The 19,657-nt window shown below is 42.2% G+C and overlaps 2 protein-coding genes across 5 annotated transcripts in view; one reads left to right on the forward strand and one right to left on the reverse strand.

The window, feature by feature from the left end:
- The window catches only part of Arcn1 (archain 1), a 24,605-nt gene extending 15,957 nt beyond the window's left edge, over positions 1–8,648 (reverse strand). The window contains 2 exon segments of the mRNA NM_001007662.1: positions 22–285; positions 8,524–8,648. Coding sequence (NP_001007663.1) covers positions 22–285; positions 8,524–8,526 — 267 coding nt within the window. The 5' untranslated portion in view covers positions 8,527–8,648.
- Ift46 (intraflagellar transport 46) overlaps positions 4,728–19,657 on the forward strand; it is a 25,753-nt gene continuing 10,823 nt past the window's right edge. The window contains exons 1-4 of one of the 4 annotated variants that reach the window (XM_039081057.2): positions 4,728–8,339; positions 9,842–9,946; positions 14,698–14,794; positions 18,893–18,969. In XM_039081057.2, the coding sequence (XP_038936985.1) occupies positions 18,928–18,969 (42 nt within the window). In that variant the 5' untranslated portion in view covers positions 4,728–8,339; positions 9,842–9,946; positions 14,698–14,794; positions 18,893–18,927. The other 3 variants (XM_006242930.5, NM_001024760.1, XM_017595553.3) reach the window with 3 other exon arrangements.

The following is a 19,657-nucleotide window of genomic DNA, read 5'->3' on the forward strand; positions in this document are numbered from 1 at the left end:
CCAGTATTATAGGTCTCTTACCACCCTTGAGAAGAGCCGTAGAGTCTCCAAATCTTCTAAGATATTGCTGTTTTTTGTAGTGATCAATACCATGTACAGTTTCTCCATAGGTTGGTAGACATATCTTACACTTTCTGTTTCAACAAAAGTATGTTGTTTTCCAGTGTTCATGAGTTTTGGGAAAGCTGCTAATAACCCCTCAATCCGAGTTCGGGTCATCTCCACAAACTGTCGAGAAACAATTGCCTTTCCCGCTTTCGTGCAGACCGCTGCCGCCAACAGCACCTGCCAGGAACGTAGACATAAATAAGTACTCCTTACTAATTTCTTACATTTGTTTCCTCAGCATCTCAGGAAAGCTTCCATACAATAGCACATTCAGTGACATTACATTGTCTTTCAAACTATACTTCATTGTTTCTTTAACTACAGAATGCAATTTATAAGACAAAGTTAGGGTAGAAGGAAATAAAGCAATTACTCCATAATATACTATATATCTCTATCTCTATCTCTATCTATCTCTCTCTATCTCTCTATCTCTCTATCTGTCTGTCTGTCTGTCTGTCTGTCTATCTATGTGTGTGTGTGTGTGTTAAAAAAACCTTTTGCCTAGAATATGCAAAGAGTGAGGTTCTACCACTAGAACTACACAAGCACGCAATGGAGTTATTTTTTCCAAAGTGTATACTTAAATTATTATTTATATTGGTTGATTGTGAGACCCTGTGGGAGTGCCCATGTGTGTGGAAGCCAGAGGTCAACTTGAGGGAGTTCTCTTCTACTATGGCGTCAAGAATTGAACTCAGGTTGTCAGGCAGGTGCAAGTATCTTCAGCAGCTGAGCCCCCAGCAACCTGTATACACACATTACCATCAATTAGTCCATTAGGACTCAGAGCTGGGTTGCACTCTGCTTTGACACAGCCATAGACAACAGAGCAAGCATCTTCTTTAAAAGGGGACAGAGGTTTCTATGCAAAACATAAGTCTGATGAGGCAGATAAAAAGGTTTTTAAGAGTTCTACCAGAGTATGGCAGCACTAGACTAATTCTACCACTCAGGATGCTAAGGCAGGAGGAGTATTAGAGCTTAGGGTGTGTGTGTGTGTCTATGTGAGTGTACCTATCTCAAAAAAAGAAAACAAGTAGAGAATAAGAAGCCCCCAGCTTCCTTTTACTTTACTGTAGTAGTTCAATAAGTCTGAGTAGATCTACCCTTTGATCAGCCTTGCCACCCAACTCACTCTTCTAGACATGCAAACGAGCTGTGAAGTGGAAACACTCAACTTTCTGATATCTTCCATTTATTTAACAAAACAAATGCAGGAGGAGGAAGAGGAGGAAGAGGAAGAAGGGGAGGAGGAAGAGGAAGAGGAAGAAGGGGAGGAGGAGGAGGAGGAATATCTTCAAATAACGAGAGTAGTAGAAAACTAAACAGCGTGGTTTCGTTTCCTTTCTTTCTTTTCTTTCCTCCCTCCCTCCCTCCCCCCTCTCTTTCTTTCTTCCTTCCTTCCTTCCTTCCTTCCTTCCTTCCTTCCTTCCTTTCTCTCTCTCTCTCTCTCTCTCTCTCTCTCTCTCTCTCTTTCTTTCTTTCTTTCTCTCTTTCTCTCTTTCTTTCTTGTTTTTGGAGAAAGGGTTTCTCTGTGTAGCCCCAGCTGTCCTAGAACTCTAGACCATGCAGGCCTCAAATTCAGCAATCTTTCTACCTCCATCTCCCAAGTGTTAGGATTACTGGTTTAGGCAGTGGTCTAACAGCCTCTTCAGTATAGAGATCCAAATGTTCATAAGCACAAGCAACAACAACAAAAGACTGACACATCTGGCAAGACTCACTGTTAGAATGGAATCTCTTAAACAAACCCTACTTGTTAAATGTCTCAATTATATGGAAACCTGTCCATTACAGATGAAGAGCTTGAAAAACAAGTCAGTCAATTTGAATAAATATCCGCACAGTGGTTGACACTCCCCCTCCCAGTACTGGAGACTGAACCCAGGGCCTCTAGCATAATAGGCAAGCATGTTATATAGCCCCAGCATTTTGTCTTTTCATCTTATTTTATGTTATTACAGGGTCTTTCTAAATTGCACAGGCTGCCTTCAAACCTATATGTTCTTTCTGCCTCAGCTTCCAAAGCAGTTGGATTACAGATGTGAATCCACGCAGTTTCAATGTTTTGTAACAGTATAAGAGGCCAAAGCATCCAAAGAGAACACATGGTCCCAGCACCTGGGAGGTAAAGGAAGGAATAGAAACTCAAGGTCATCCTAAAGCTGGGCGTTAGTAGTATACATCTTTAATCCCAGCACTGGGGAGGCAGAAGCTGGTCGATATCTGTGAGTTTAAGGACAGCATTATCTATAGAGTGAGTTCAGGACAGTCAGGGCTACACTGGGTAGGTAGGGAATAGAAGGGGAGAGGAAGGGTGGATGGGATGGGAGGAGAGGGGAGAAGTTAGCTAGTTTAGAGTATCTGGGAGAGAATTACCACCATACTTGTTTTTAAGCAGCAGAATAAAACAATTCAAGTAATCCAGGGGTGGTGATGCAGATTTTTAGTCCCAGCACTCAGGAGACAAAGGCAGGTAGATAGATCTCTGAGTTCAAGGCTAGTCTGGTCCATATATCAGGTTCCAAGACAGCAGGGACTACCTAGATTCTGTCTATAACAAAGTGAAACAACCTCACTGGTCTTAAAAATTTATATTGTAAAGTGTTTCATCTATACCCAGCACAAATTAGTTCCCTCTACCAAACAGATCTGTATTTTTTTTCTGATTTACTTTAAGTGAATATTGCACTTTTCTCATATGATCTCAAGTTCCACTTCCCAAATAAGAACCAAGTTTAGAAAAGGCTAGATTTAAAGGAAATAAATTCTATCAACTCTATACTGAACATCCTTTATCCAGGACTATGTACACGGTGCATCACCACTACATCTTCAGCCTTTGGTTCTGTTGTTCTGCTTTGCTTTTTTTTGTGAGAGTTCTCCTTAAGGAGTTGAGATTGGCCTGTAACTTTCCATTCTCCTGCCTGTTCCCTGAATGCTGAGATCACCTTTATGTGCCACAATAAGTGCATATAAGTGCATGACTTATATGCCTATTATCACACTAGATGCTCTCTGATTATAAAGAAATAGAATTGGATCTGGAGAGATGGCTCAGTGGTTAAGAGCACTAGCTACTATTCCAGAACACCAGGGTTTCATTCCTAGTATCCACATGGTAGTTCACAGCTCTCTGTAACTCCACTTCTAGGTTTCCAATAACCCTCTTCTGGCTTTTCCTTCTCGCCTTTACAGGCACTAGTCATGCACATGATATAAACATACATGCAAAAAAAAAAACATACATGCAGTCAAAAGATCCATATACATAACATAAATTTAAAAAGAAAAAAATTGACATTTTGTTTAAAAGCTGCCTAATTAGTAGATAAGACAAAAAAATAAGATATTGTAATATCTTATCTTAGAAACCTAAGAGAGTGGACAAAGGAGAAAGATTACCTCTGAGAAAAGAAATAACATTTGATTAATCCAGGGACTGAATACATAAAAATAAAACAGCAGGGTATGGTAATGCCTGCCTTTAATTCCAGCACTCGGGAGGCAGAGACTGGTGGCTCACTTGCCAGTTTGAGGCCAGTCTGGTCTACACAGTGAGTTCCAGAACAGCCAGCGGTTATGTAGAGACCCTGTCCCAAAACAAACAACAACAACCAAAAAAAAAAAAAAAATATATATATATATATATATATATATCAGGATAAAAATAATATCTCAAGTAGGAAAACTCTGAGACTCTATTTAGTCATTTCATTAACCAGATATAAGCAAATAAGATTCCCAAAGCAGGATCAAAGTTCCCTATACTAAATGTAGATAAACTTTAAAACACCTAGGACATAAGTCACAAGGTCCATATGCAACCTCCAGTCACTAATATAGCTAGAAAGATCATCTCTGAACAAGGATAAATTTATCCTCTGCAAAATTAATACTCATCTTCTTAAATGCCTCAACATAGTAATGCTTCCTTTCATATTCACATTCAATGAAGTTTAGCAACTACTAAAATAGAGAGTATGGGGTTGGGGATTTAGCTCAGTGGTAGAGCGCTTGCCTAGCAAGCGCAAGGCCCTGGGTTCGGTCCCCAGCTCCCCCCCTCCAAAAAAAATAGTATATTGAAAGGTAAATTCTCCTACCATAATTTTCATTAGAGTCTCACTATGTAGCCCTGGCTGGGCAGAAACTCACTATGTAGACCAGGTAAACTCGTGGAGATCTGCCTAATAGAATTAAAGGGATGCTACCATGACTAACAACAGTTCATCAGTTAAGAACACTTTCTGCTCTTGCAGAGAACCTGGGTTTGATCCCTAGCACTCACATAGAAATGTACAACCAAGTGTAACTCCAGATGCCCTTTCTGCCCTCCTTTCAGGTACCAGGCATGCATCTAATGCACATATATACACATTGGCAACACATAATAGTTTTTAAGAGTTAATTTTTAAAAATGAGTAACTATGACTCTCAAAAGTTTTTTTTGCCAGATAGTGCTGGCACATGCCTTTAATCCCAGCACTTGGGAAGCATAGGTAGGCAGATTTCTCTGAGACCAGTTCAAGGCCAGCCTAGTCTACAGAGTGAGTTCCAGGACAGCAAGGACTATTATACAGAGAAATCCTGTCTTAAAAAAATTTTTTTATGTCTTTTTCTTTTCTTTTTTTTTTTTTTTTTGGAGCTGGGGACCGAACCCAGGGCCTTGCGCTTGCTAGGCAAGCGCTCTACCACTGAGCTAAATCCCCAACCCCTTTTCTATGTATTTTTATGTGAGTACATTGTAGCTGTCTTCAGACACACCAGAAGAAGGCATCTGATCCCATTACAGATATTCTGTGAGTCACTATGTGGTTGCTGGGAATTAAAACTCAGGACCTCTAGAAGTGGAATCAGTCCTCTTAACCACTGTGCCACATCACCAGTCCTTGAAATTTTATATTCTTTGAAGAAAACAGGTTCAGATCCCAGCACCCACTTGGCAGGCAGCTCACTACCATTTCTAACTCCAGTTCGACGGTACTCCCATATTCTCTTCTGGCTTCTGCAAGCACCAGGCACATATGTCATGGTACATATATATACATCCAGGCAAAACACTAATACACAGAAAATAAATCTTTAAAAAAGAACTGGAGAGTTTGCCTTGCTCTACTAAAGAAACAAATGTTATTTTAAAAGAGGGGGTGGGAGTGAGCAGGCTGGGAAAACGGCTAGCTCTCGATAAACATGAGGACCTGGATCTGAACCCTATCACCTACATAAAAAGCCAGACATGCAGTCATGGCTGCAAGTGCCTATAACCTCAGTATTGGAGGTCAGAGACAGGTAACTCCCGAGAGCTCACTGGCCAGCCAGCATAGCTCAAAAAGCAAGCTTCTGGTTCAATGTAGCAGAGAGCCAGAGAAGATGCCCAAACCTACACCACACGCCCATACCCCTGAACCCCACCACACACACAATCCGTAAAGGTATTTGCCATCATAGTAAGTCTATTTACTATCTTCTTAATAAACAAGAACAATGTTCTGTAGATAAGCAAATCTTAGAAATGGGTGGTATCACAGGACTGATTATCAAGCTTATTCAAGCATAAGATTAGTTTTAAAAATGCTTGACAAATGTTAAGAAAATTAAGATTACAGAAAACTAAAGAAAAAGGACAAATCAGAAGACGCTTTTCAGCTACTATGGCCAAGTCTGTCAGGAAACCAAGACAAGATATTGTGAGTTCCAGGCCCACCTGGACGAAATAGAGATCTTCTGGTTAAAGAAAAGGAGGTGATATTTTCTCTTGGATATTTTGCATTGACAATTCAGTAAAACCAAAGAAAATTTATTTTTCAAAACAATGTTTATGGACCTGTAACTTACTCTGAAATATATGTTAAAAAAGATAGATAGGGGCTAGAGATGGCTCAGTGGTTAAGAGCACTGACTGCTCTTCCAGAGGTCTGAGTTTAATTCCCAGCAACCACATGGTGGCTCACAACCATCTGTAATGGGATCTGGTGCCCTCTTCTGGTGTGTCTGAAGACAGCTACTGTGAACTCATAAATTGAATAAATCTTAAAAAAAAAAAAAAAGATAGATAGGAATGGATGATTAGGTATGTGATAAAATAAAATAATTATAGTGAAATGTTAAGAGAAACTAGTTGGTAGTTACAGGACTGTTCCCTATAGGGTTGTTTGAAATTTTTTATCATTTTTTTTTCTTTTCTTTTTTTTCGGAGCTGGGGACCGAACCCAGGGCCTTGCGCTTGCTAGGCAAGCGCTCTACCACTGAGCTAAATCCCCAATCCTTGAAATTTTTTAAATATTGGAAAATCTTGTATTAAAATGTTGAGGAAAAACTACTAGAAAATTTGATGCAACTTTATATCACCCTACTTGATATAACTCTATGGTACAGTGATATATCTGTAATTAAATAGGGCCCAAACACATGCAGAAGTAATACCAAGCAAGTCTTTGATTTGACAGAGTAGAATATACTGAGGTAATTGTTCTCCACAACACAGAAGTCTGTGGGTATCTGGATCATGCTAATTCAGATATAGGACACAGCTATATGACTATGTATTCACATCAAAAAGACAAGCAAAAATATATGTATGCACAAATACAAAAGTATACCACATATGCACACACACATGTATACGTATACACACATTACCATGGAACATCTAGAGCTTTACTGTTTCTCAATTATCCTTCATTTTGTTTTGAGATAGGGTTTCTGTGTAGCCCTGGCTATCCTGGAATTCAATCTGTAGACCAAGGTGGCCTTGAACTCAAATATCTGCCTGCCACTGCCTCTCTAGTGCTGGGATTAAATACATCTACCACCATGTCTGGTACATTCCTCAATTATCAACCAATTTAAAATATTAAAAGTTCCAAGAACATTCTAACAAGCAAGATTTTGGTGAAGATTATCTGGATTTTTGTTTCCATAAGGTTCTAATGCTAATATTAAAACTACACACTCTAAACTATGAACACTCCCTAAAATGTAAGAGTAGTGTACACACCTTTGATTCCAGTGATAGGAAGGCAGAACTTAGCCTGGTCAATATAGTGAGTTTCAGGACAGCCAGGTCAGCACAGTGAGAAACCTTTTCTCTAGAAACTAAAATAATGGGGGTTGGAGAGATGGCTCAGCAGTTAAGAGTATTTCTTGTTCTTGCATAGGACCTAGAATCACTGCACCACTGGGAGGCTGACAAGTGTCCATAACTCCAGTTCTAGGGGATCCAATATCATCTTCAGGTGTTGTACAGACACACAAGTAGGCAAAACAATTCATATACATGAAAAATCTTAAAATAGAAAAGAAAAAACCCATACAACCATAACAACAACAAAATCAACCTGTGGATTTGGGGCTCAGAGTTGGTATAAGAAGCTTTGGAAATTTTATGTCTAATACCAAATTTTGGGAGGCAAATCTACTTGATGTAATTTATACACCTGGGGCTGGAAAAGAAACTTTCAGTGCTTTAAACACCAAACATGAATCTCTCCTCTAATCAAGTTTTTCTCAAAAGAGTTGTTGGTAGAACTTACTAGGACAAGTACCAAATGAGTCACGTTACTTAGGTATGCTTTCAAAGCACCTTAAAAAAATTCTTCAAGAGATAAATTACTAGATCGATGGAAAACTGAGAATCTCTTCTTTTTCACGAATATTCAGATTTTAGTTGATAAAGGAGGATCTGGTAGAGTCAATTCTGCTTTCTCCCATTCTCACCTACAATAATTTCCCTATTTGTTCCTCTCTGTAACAGACGAGTACATAAAGAAAAAGGCTCCGATGGCACCTAGCGAGTCCCCAAGCACAGCCCACCTCTCCTACTCCACACAACACCTGTGATTACAATATGCCGTGCTCATGTCACTCCACCTAAACAGTAGGTTCCTTAAAGACAGAACCCCTGTGTTGTCGCTCTGTTTCTCTCTGTTCTATGTACACTCTGCACCAGCCTCGCTGCCAAAGACACACGTACGCGTTACCCTAGTACAGGCTAGCTACAGGGACACCGGGGTCCTACAAACGGGCGTCTGAAGTTACTATTTCCGTAATGCCTCTACTTCCCCCTTTCAATTAAGAAAAACAAGAAAAAGAAGAAGAAAAATGCTTTGAGATGACGTGGTGACAGGAGGACGAGAAGCTACGGACAGGCCCAGTCTTGCGGACCCGGGGCTGGCAAGGAACCGGCGGGATGTGAGGGCGGAAGGCCCACGCGACAACCACCACCCTGGGTAGGTCAGAGTGGCTGGCGGACCTGGCGGCGCTGCCGGCGGAGACTGGGTGGGCGCGGCAGCTCGCTCTGGTACTCCGGGAGGCCGCGCCAAGCCCGGGCCGACAGCGGGGCTCCGGGCGCGGCTACTACGGTCCGGGCTCAGCGGGCGAGGACATGGCGAACGAACCCGGCTCGGCGCTTACCATGGTGAGGCCGCAGGTGGGGCGCGCCGCGCTCTGGCTCTGGAGGAGCTCGGGCTACCGCCCAGAGAAGCGGAGCTCTGGCCGCTCCGGACCTGCTGCCCCTGACAGGAGCCTCCTCCGCTTCGCCTCTTGCCAAGATGGCGGCCCCAAGCCACGTCTCCAACCGGAAACGGCGCGGGTCAAAGGGCGGGGGGCGGGGCCGACAGGCGCTCCTGGGTGCCAGTAAACTCAGTCCTCCGTTAGCCAAGGATTTGCTGGGAGTTTGGGTAGAATTGTGGCGCATCGTCCTTCTGTCCTTTCTTTTTCTTCGCCTGCGTTTATTTGTTGCTTTTTCTTAAATTTCATAAAACCACTCAATGGAATATGTAAAATAATCTGTGAACATGAGGAACTAGTATCTAGAATAATTAACGTCTAGAACTCTGTAATAAAACCGGCATGGTGTCCCTTCACCTGTAATCCCAGGTAAGTAGGAGGTTGAGGAAGAAGATCAAAAATTGTCCAGCCGGGTTCAAACCTTTAATCCCAGCACTCGGGAGTCAGAGGCAGTCCGATCTCTATAAATTTGAAGCCAACCTGGGCTACGGAGCAAGTGCGGGAGAGCCACAGCTACACAGTGAAACCCTGTCTTGAAAAACAATGCAATAGTAAGATAGATAGATAGATAGATAGATAGATAGATAGATAGATAGATAGATAGATAGATAGATAGATAGATAGATAGAGATAGATGATAGATAGATAGATAGATAGATAGATAGATAGATAGATAGATAGATAGATAGGGAATAAAATACTGACACATGCTACAACATGGATTAACCTTGAGAAGAGGTAAAAAAAAAAAAAGCCAGATGCAAAGGACACTATTTGTATGCAAAATCCAAACCAGGGCTATCCATGAAAATAGCAGATAAGTGATTTATTGGAGTCTTTGAAGACTAGAAAGTGACTGCTAGTTCATGAGAAGCTTATGTTTGAAGTTGAATGTTATGGAATTACCCAGAGGTAAATATCCTAAAAGCCACTGAACTGTATGTTTATCTTAAATATATGGTTAATTTATTTTTAAATCGTGTGTGTGTGTGTGTGTGTGTGTGTGTGTGTGTGTGTGTGTGTGTGTGTGTTCAGGTATGTGCCTATGCATGCAGGTGCACCTGATATGGGTGCTGGGAATCGAACTGGGGTCCTCTGAAAAAGCAACAAATTCTGCTGAGCCACCTCTCCAGTCCTGAACTATATACTTCAAAAGGGTGGGATTTTTTGTTGTGTTTTAGGGCCCTGGCTCAGCAGTTAAAATCCTATATTGCTCTTGCAGAACACCAATCTTGCAGATTTGGTTTTCCCCTGCTTCAAAAATGAAAGAAGAGAAATGTATGTTCACAAGTATCCTTGGTAAGGAGAGCCTTAGAGGCCATATAAGGTAAGTTAAAACAAACCAGGAATCAGACAGACCTGTGCTTAAGGCCTGAGTCATTAGTTAAGTCACTGCATGTCTCTAAGTCTCAGTTATTATTCTTTAAAGAATAATTTATTTTATGTATATGAGCACACTGTAGCTGTCTTCAGACACACCAGAAGAGGGCATCGGATCCCATTACAGATGGTTGTGAGCCACCATGTGGTTGCTGGGATTTGAACTCAGGACCTCTGGAAGAGCAGCCAGTGCTCTTAACCATTGAAACATCTCACCAGCCCTCAGTTATCATTCTTTAAACTGGTGGTAACACATACTTCATAAGTTTATGAAGTTAGATAATATAAAATAAATTAGACTGGGGCTGGGGGTTGGGGATTTAGCTCAGTGGTAGAGCGCTTGCCTAGCAAGCGCAAGGCCCTGGGTTTGGTCCCCAGCTCTGGAAAAAAAAAAAAAAAAAGAAAAAAGAAAAAAAAATTAGACTGGGACTGGAGTGATGGCTCAGCAGTTAAAAACACTGACTGCTCTTTCAGAAGTCCTGAGTTCGATTCCCAGCTCACAACCATCTGTAATTGGATCTGATGCCCTCTTCTGGTGTGTCTGAAAATAGCTACAACGTACTCATAAATGAAATAAATCGATAAATCTTAAAAACTAATTAGACTATATAAGCTAAGTGTTCCACCTCAGTAATTGCTCAACAATATATACTTGTTATTATGGACATAGCATCACAGAAATAAAACCAAAAAAAGCAATTGCACTAAAAACATATTTTTAAGACACCTTCTTCTTGATTATGAGGGTTCCAGGCTTGTAGATAGGATATAAACATACATGCAGGCAAAACGCCCATACATATAAAAGTAAATACATATTTCTAAAGGTTTATTTATTCTATGTATGTGAGTAAACTTTTGCTGTCTTCAGACAGGTCAGAAGAGGTCATCAGATCTCCATTACAGATGGTTGTGAGCCACCATGGGGTTGCTGGGAATTGAACTTAGGACCTCTGGGAGAGCAGATTCTTAACTGCTGGGCCATCTCTCCAGCCTTATATTTTTTTTAAGAATTAGAAAAACACTCACTAACAGAAAATAAAAGTAAATATTTAAAAATTTTAAAGAAGAAAGAATGGGCTGGAGAGACAGTCAGTGATTAAGAGAATTGGCTGCTCTCCCAGAGCATCTAGGTTCAATTTCCTTCCAACATCCACATGGCAGCTCACATCTGTCTGTGACTCCTGTCCCAGGGAATCTGACTCCCTCATGTAGACATATATGCAAGCAGAACACCAATGTACATAAAATAAAAATAAAATTAAGAAAAAGAAGAATTATGTTCTGGTGCTCTGTTCCATAGAAAAGTTGACTATTAAAAACATAATACAGTTTAGTATATATTTATTTAAAAAAATCTAGAAGGAAAAACCCTGATTTTTTTTTTCCCACAACGTAATGAGAACTGTTGGTGGCACACGTGTGGAACAGCAGCACTTGAGAGGCAGAAACAGGCTACTATGAGTTTGAGGCCAAGTCCATATAGTGAGATGTTTGCCAGCCAGAGGTGCATCATAAGCCCTTGTGTCAAGTAAGAAAAAAAAAAAAAAAGTGAGGGGCTGGAGGGATGGCTCAGCAGTCAGCAGTTAAGCGCACTGACTGCCCTTCCAGACGTCCTGAGTTCAGTTCCCAGCAACCACAAGGTGGCTCACAACCATCTGTAAAGGAATCTGATGCCCTCTTCTGGTGTCTGAAGATGTACATGCACAGAGCACTCATACATTGTTTATGGGGGAAAAAAGTCGAGGATCTAGAAATGCTAGGGTTTGAATACTTTGTAATGTACACATGTATAGAAACAACACAAAATGCCCCATAAATCTGTGCAATTTTTAGGTATCGATTTTTTTTAAGATTTAAATTTTTTTTTAAATTTTTTCCTTTTTTCTTTTTTTTCGGAGCTGGGGACCGAACCCAGGGCCTTGCGCTTGCTAGGCAAGCGTTAAAATTTTTTAAATTTATTTCATATATGTGGGTACACGGTTCCTGTCTTCAGACACACCAGAGGAGGGCATGAGATTCCATTGTGGTTGCTGGGAATTGAACTCAGGAAGAGCAGTCGGTGCTCTTAGCCGTTGAGCCATCTCTCCAGCCTTCGATTTTCTTTTTAAAAGAAGTATGTCTTAGTATCTTATTTTTCTTTTGCAAGAGTTGGGATTACAGCTCTGAACATTGTTTTCTTTTGTGTGTGTGTGGTGGGGGGGGGAGGTTTGGGGCCCCAGACAGGGTTTCTCTGTGTGTAGCCATGGCTTTCCTGAAACTCGAATTGTAGATGAGACTGGCCTAGAACTCAGAGATCCATCTGCCTCTCCCTCCTCAGTGCTGGGATTAAAGGTGTACGACACCAGGCCTGGCTGCACTGTTCTTCTTTTTAAGGTAGCTTTTGTGGTGAATTTCTATGATTCATGTACATTTCTCTAACCTTGATTGCCAAAATTAATTACACCAGTAGTTTTATTTATTCATTATGTTTTCCTCAATCACTTATTCCTTGATTTGTCCAATGGGTATTCTGTTATCCTGAGTTTCATCAGTACTCAATCCAGAACCCTGTGCATGCTGTGTAAGTGCTGTACCACAGAGGTACACCTCCTTGCTTTATTATTTTAAAAACTATTTTATGTGTATGAGTGTTTGGCCTGCATATATGCAAGTGTCTGTGCCCTTAGAGGCCAGAAGAAGGCATTTAGATCTTCCTGGGTCTGGAGGTGCTGGGACTAGAACCTGGGTCCTCTGGAAGAGCAGTCAGTGCTTTTAACCACTGAGCCATCACAAAACTTGATTAAAAATATAAAAATAAAAACATTTTATTTCATGAAGGAAAAGTGCATATACTGTGTGTGTGTGTGTGTGTGTGTGTGTGTGTGTATGTGTGTGTATGTGTGTGTGTACATGAGTTGGTTCTTTCCGCTTCTACATGGATTCTGATGTTTGAATTGTGTTCATCAGGTCATCCTGTGCCTTCCGATAGCAGGTACCTTTACCTGCCAAGCCAAATCATCTCATCAGCCCTTATTGTGATCTTTAGTCCAGAGGCTGTGTCTAATTTTACTATTTGATCCTATTTTACTTTTTGAGAAAGAGGGTCTCACATGACCCAGACTGGTCTTGTACTCCTGATTCCTCTGCTTCTACCCTTCCAAGAGTTGGGATTATAGACCTGCACACCATGCCTGGCTTCCAGTGAGGAATTTCAAAGTACTATTTATGCAATCTACTGGTACTAGGAAGAATTTTAACAGACTCCATAAAGTTGCCCTCTGGCCTGTACACACACATAGGGCATATGTGCTTTCCTACATGAAATAATGTGGTTTTATTTTCTTCAGTTTTTTGTTGTTTTGAAACTGGACCCCAGTTGCCCAGGCTGGCCTCAAATTTACAAAGTTACTGACTGAGGCTGACCTAGAACTTCTAATCCTCCTGCCTCCACCTCCAAAGTGCTAGGAATTACAGTTATGCACCAACTTGCCTGGCACATAGTTTTCTTTAGCAAGTAAAAATACAGGACATAGTTAAATCCTAATCTCAGATGAAGAAAAAGTATGCTCGTGTGACATCGTTCACCATGAGGAAAAGGGCTATTGTGTCATAGAGATGCTAAGAAAGGGGTTTTAAACATGATTAGACTTTTCCCCGAAGAGTGTCTAAATTGTGGTTAGGCCCATCTAGGAGAAACTGCCAAATGAGCCTTGTCTTTGAGATGACAGTTTCCAGTTGGAGAAAAGAAATCCACTAGCCTGGTCTCCCACCTTTGGCCACTAGATGTCACAACCGACTCAGCTGCGGAAACCATAGACAAGCACGCGGCTTGGCCGCCTAGTGCGCGGGGCCGCTCTATCCCAGCGCCGCGTCTCTGCTTCCGCCACCACCGGCGAAGGGAGTAGGGGGCGGGGCCGTAGGTCTCGCGATCATTCCTCTTGGCTCTCGCTTTGTTTTGTTTTATTTATCTTTTTGCCTAACGACTGACAACTGGCGGCTTGTTGAGCTTAGGGATCCTTGAAGTGGCCGGGCCTGAGAGTGAGACCCCAGTCCTAGGCTGGGGTTCTTTCCAAATAGAGGAAACGGATCCCGAAGGGCTACAGGTAACTGATGCTCCCGCAAGCGCACTCCCGACTGCCGTTCTTTGCTTTCCGCGCCCCACCAACTGCCCTGGATCCTCGACTCTCCCGAGAACCCAGTGGGATCCTATCGTCAAAACGGGTGGAAGTAGAGGTGATAGATACTTTAGGGATTAGTGGATGGGACCGAGACCGAATATACCTTCTCTGAGGACCATCCTTCCCCTTCTTGGGTCAGACGTGATCCTCGGGCTGAACTGTTTATACTCTAGAACTTCAACAGCCTTGTCCCATCTCTGTACCCTCCAGCCCGTGACAGAAGCCTTAACGCTGTGGGAAAACTGACCAAACCTGACACGGCCGCAGTCTACCTCTGCATACTCTGCTTCCCTCGACTGCATCTTATGTGTAGTTTTGGGTTGCTGTTGGAAAGGGTTGGATATCATTTTCTTCCGCACCTCTCTCGGCACTCAGCCAAGTGCTGGCTAAAAAAGAGTTGAAGCTGATTATCGGTTTACTCTTGGGTCAGAAAACTTTCCTTTGGGGAAACTTGGGTGGGGGTGAACGCATTTCTGCGTGGAATGCTGGATGCCTATCCCATGGTAGGAGATATGTAATCGTATCTTCTTCTGCTTAGACCAAAATTGTTGAGAACCAGACATATGATGAGCGTCTAGAGATTAACGACTCGGAAGAGGTTGCCAGTATTAGCACTCCAACCCCAGGACATCAAGGTAAGAGAAGCTGAAAGACAAAAAGGGAAGTGGCTTTCAAAACAGTGGCGCGGATAGGATTCGGGTTGTATTCAGCAAGCTCTTAAGATTATGTCAGCAAGTGTTAACCTCCTGCGTTAGCTTGCGGCTAATTTTGTTTCTCACTAGTTGAGGGAGAAATCAGTTCATCAGACTTTGGGATCTTCTTTGAGTGCAAACTTATCCCCTATCACTGTTAACTTCATGTTACTGCTCTGTATAGATTCTGGCACAGGTTGACTGTGTTTTGTTTTTTGATTATTTTTTAAATGTTTTTGTGTCTGAATGTTATTTGCCTGCATGTTTTCTCTGTGAACCACTTGCCTGCCTGGTGCCTTCAGAGTCCAGAAGAGGATGTCAGATCTCCTTGAACTGGGGTTACAAATGGGTTATGAGCTGCTACGAGGTTGCTGGGGATTGAACCCTGGGACCTCTGGAGGATCAACCAGTGCTTTTAATCATTGAGCCATTGCACCCGCCTAGCTCACTGGTTTTGTTTTTAACAATTCATTAAAAAGCTTACTTGTGGACTGGATTGATGGTTCAATGATTAAGAGCACTGACTGCTCTTCCAGAGGTCCTGAGTTCAATTCCCAGCAACCACATGATGGCTCACAACCATCTGTAGTGAGGTCTGATGCTCTGTGAAGACGGCTACAGTGTACTTATATAATAAATATAAATAAATCTTTAAAAAAAAAAAAAGCTTACTTGCCCTTAACCTGCCACCCAACCATGATTGCAACAGTTTTATCAAAAGGCTTAACACCATTTATTTATCACCTAACCTTTTTTCATTTTGCTTTTGTTTTTCGAGACAGGTGTAGTCCTGGCTGCCCTGTAATTCACTCTGGACAAGGCTGGTCTCCAACTCATATCTGCCTGCCCCTGCCTCCCCATTACTGAGAATAAAGGCGTCTGTCAGTACTCCCAGCTCAACTAACATTTTTGAATGCTTGCTATGTGCCATGTTAGCACTGGGTGATACAACGGCGAACAAAAGACACATCCCTGCCGGCCTGACACTTGTAATCTTAGAAGAAAGATGCCGGTGGATAAATAGTCATCATGACAGTGTCACGTGTGCAGTAATGAACGCAAATGGTTACTGCTGCGAAACATAAAACTGGTGGGTGGGGATGGACTGGTGGCCAGGGAAGACTCTAGAGAAAAGACAAGTGCATGGGGAGAGGGGAGTGTGTTGGGGTCTGATCAGAAGAGAGGCAAGAAGCATAACAAACAATGCAAAACTCCAGAGGCTGTGGCTACCACATGTAGAATTTATTGGAGAGTACACAGGTGACAGTGAGGCAGTGAGTGGAAGTGCTGTGGCAGTGGCTGGGTTGCGATGGTAATGGTTTGGACTGCAGCATGAGTAGAGACACGACACAGATACAATACAGATTACAGAATCATTAAGGCTTGCTCATGCATTAGATTTCAGTCCTGAGTTGAGGATCACACTCATTTTTGTTTACTGTGGTCAAATATACATGGTATAGAATGCTAGGTTAGCCACCTCAAGCGTAAAGTTAAATGGCTTTGGGTACACTTAGGTTTCGTGGTGACTGTCACCACTATCTTAGTTATTTTTCTATTGCTGTGATAATACACCATGGCCAAGGCAACTTAGAGAAGAAAGTTTATTGGGGCTTACAGTTTCAGGGGATTAGAGCCTATGATGGTGAGAAAAATCATGGCAGCAGGAGTGGCTGAGAGTTTATATCTTTAGACACAACCATGAGGCATAGAGAGCTAAACGGGAATGGCATAGGCTTTTGAAACCTCCAAGCCCATCTCCAGTGACACATCATCTGCATAGGACCACACTTCCTTCCTAATCTCTGTCTATCAAACAGCTCTATCAACTGCTGACCAAACATTCAAACATACGAGCCTCTGGGGGCTGTTCTCATTGAAAACACTACTAGACCATCCTCGTCATTAAATAGTGACAGCTGCCAGGCATGGTGGCCCATGACTTTAGTTCCAGCCCTCGGGAGACAGAGGCAGGTGGATCTCAATGAATTTGAAGCCAACCTGATCTATGTAGTAAGGTCCAGGACAGACGGCTACATAGTGAGACCCCGCTTCAGAAACAAACAAACAAAAGATTTCTTGATTCCTTTCTCCCTCCCAGTCCCTGCTAACCACTAATTTGTTCCTATGAAGTTGCCTATTAGTGGTGTTTCCTAGGTAAAATCATAATGACCTTTTGTGCCTGGCTCATATCATATATACATGTTTCAAGGTTTGCTTATGCTATAACATGTATCAATTTTTCAATTTCGTGGCTGAATAATAATAGGCTATAGTATGGATACACAATGAGAGGTTTTAAAACCTCTCATCTAATAGACGCTGGTGCTGTTTTTGCCTGTGGCAATCAAGAACAATGCTGCCATGTCTGGTGGTGTACAGTGTCTTTCTGGATTCTCACTTTTAGTACTTTTGAATACATACTTTATTTCCCAAAATTACAGAATGCTTCATGACTCTCCATATCATCCTTGCACAGGCTGTGTTAATCTCTGCGTTATTCCAGATTTTAGTGTATGTGCTGTTGGAAGCGAGCACATTGTGTAATAGTGAGCCACTAGGTTTTCTTTACTCCAACATAGGGTTTTATTTGCTTATTTGAAAATGGGGTTTTATCCTGTGGCGCCTGGACTAACTGGAACTCACCATGTAGCTCAGGCTGGCCTTGAATTTGTGGTACTCTCCTTGCCTCAGTTTCCTGAGTGCTGTCCAGGGACTTAGTGAATTTATGCTCTTGTCAGCTGTGGACTTGTTTCATCTGGGTAATTTAATAAGTCAAAAATGTTCAGTTTGCATCTAACGTTTTCACACGGTAGGCAGGCGCTCTACCACTGAGCTAAATCCCCAACCCTGGCTCATGCTGGCTAATCTTAACGTCTGGTTATGCTTTCGATTTCAGAATGTTGTTATTCCTACACATTCTCTTTGCTCTTATGCCCTGACTCAAATCCAGATTCACAGCCAGCTGTTATTTGCCAGGCTCTAAACCACTTTCTTCCAGGTAGGCTTTGTCACTCAGTCCTGTCCCTGACCCCGTTTAGAGGAGGAAATGCTGACACTCAGAGAGGGTAAGTCACCTCATGCAGGTGATGGAGTTGACCCCAAGCCCTCTGCCCATTAGCCCAGCAGCTGTTCCTTCTCTATTCACACATGCCATTTTACCCCTGATTCAGTTCTATCTCTGTTCATAGTTGCACTAATAGGTAAGTGTAGTATCTAGTCTGGATACTACAGAGGAGTGTTTATAACAACTTCTTGATTGACATAGCTATGACGAGAATTCCATATCCTAGCTTTCCTCTAATGTTTTATTTATTTTATTTTGAGATAGGGTCTTACCATGTAGCCTTAGTCTTGAGTTCACAGGTCCGTCTACTTCTGCCTCCCTAGTACTAGGACTAAAACATGCCAACACACCCAGCTTGCTTTGTGTCTGTGTGGCGTGTGTGGTAAAAATCATCTGTAACCTCGTGTTTTTCCACCTGTCCACTTTGTTCCCAGAAATAACAACTTTGAGACTTCTGTATAAAGAAATGCTTGGGCCAATGACTAGCTCTGTCCCTGACTAGCTCATATCTTAATTACCTGTTTATTTTATTCTAAGTCATGCCATATGACTGGTTATCTGGTCCTCAGTTTCATACAACTGCCTTGTGTTTCTGGGGTAAAATCTTCTGCACCTGACTATTTTCCCAGAATTCCTCTATCTCTGCCAGATGTCTCCCCTTCTAATCTTGCCTCAGCTCATTGGCTAAGGCTTCAAAAATAAAAATTGACAGGTAAATGTCTACACATTGCACAAAAGATTTCCAAAAATTTCCTTCACATGTTGTCTCTGTGAGTTTGAGGCCAACCTGGACTACACAGTGAATTCCAAGATAGCCAGGGCTATACAGGGAAACCCTGTCTTAAAAAACTAGGGAGGTTGGGGGGTGGAAGGAAAACCAAAAACAAATATGTAAATTAAATAAAAAATATAAACTTTTGTTTTTTTTACACAATAATTTAAACATTAACTAATGAAAAAATTCTTCCTCTAAGGCCCTCCTTTTTCTGCCGCTCTTCCCAGCAAGGTGATGGCTGATAACAGCAGTGATGAGTACGAGGAGGACAACAAGGTGCGTGTGCTGGGCCCTTGCTTCCCTTGGGATTCGGGCTCTGGTGTGGTCAGTGTGAGATGGCCCTGAGTCCGTCTAGTGCCTGAGGACCGCTGAGCTCCTGAGGGAACTCAAGAGTAGAGTCCTGGGCTGGAGAGATGGCTCAGCGGTTAAGAGCACCTGACTACTGTTCCAGAGGTCCTGAGTTCAATTCCCAGCAACCACATGGTGGCTCACAACCATCTGTAATGGGATGTGATGCCCTCTTCTGGTGTGTCTGACAGCTACAGTGTACTTATATATAATAAATGAATAAATCTTAAAAAAAAAAAAGAGTAGAGTCCTGAGTTATCGGCTTGTCAGGAATGAAGCTCAGGAATGAAGCCTGCTGTGATTATCTGCTGTCAGGTGCTAGCTAGCATGTCACCTAGTGTCTCACATTTCCTGGGGCACCCATCCTGACACACGGTCTTTACAGCTGGCTTTCGTCAGGAGCGCCATCTAAGATGCGGCACTGGGTTTAGACTTTATTGGTTATAAGAATCAGCTAGGATATTATATTGCTCTTTAAATTAAGATTCCTTGGGCTAAGAGCACTGATTGCTCTTCTGGGTTCAATTCCCAGCCCATAAATGGCAGCTCACATGGAAACTCTGGTTGCAAGGAATCTAATGCTGTCTCTGGCCTCTCTGGGTACCAGACACCAAGG

This window comes from Rattus norvegicus, chromosome 8 (genome assembly GCF_036323735.1).
Source record: "Rattus norvegicus strain BN/NHsdMcwi chromosome 8, GRCr8, whole genome shotgun sequence".
Classification (NCBI taxonomy): domain Eukaryota; kingdom Metazoa; phylum Chordata; class Mammalia; order Rodentia; family Muridae; genus Rattus; species Rattus norvegicus.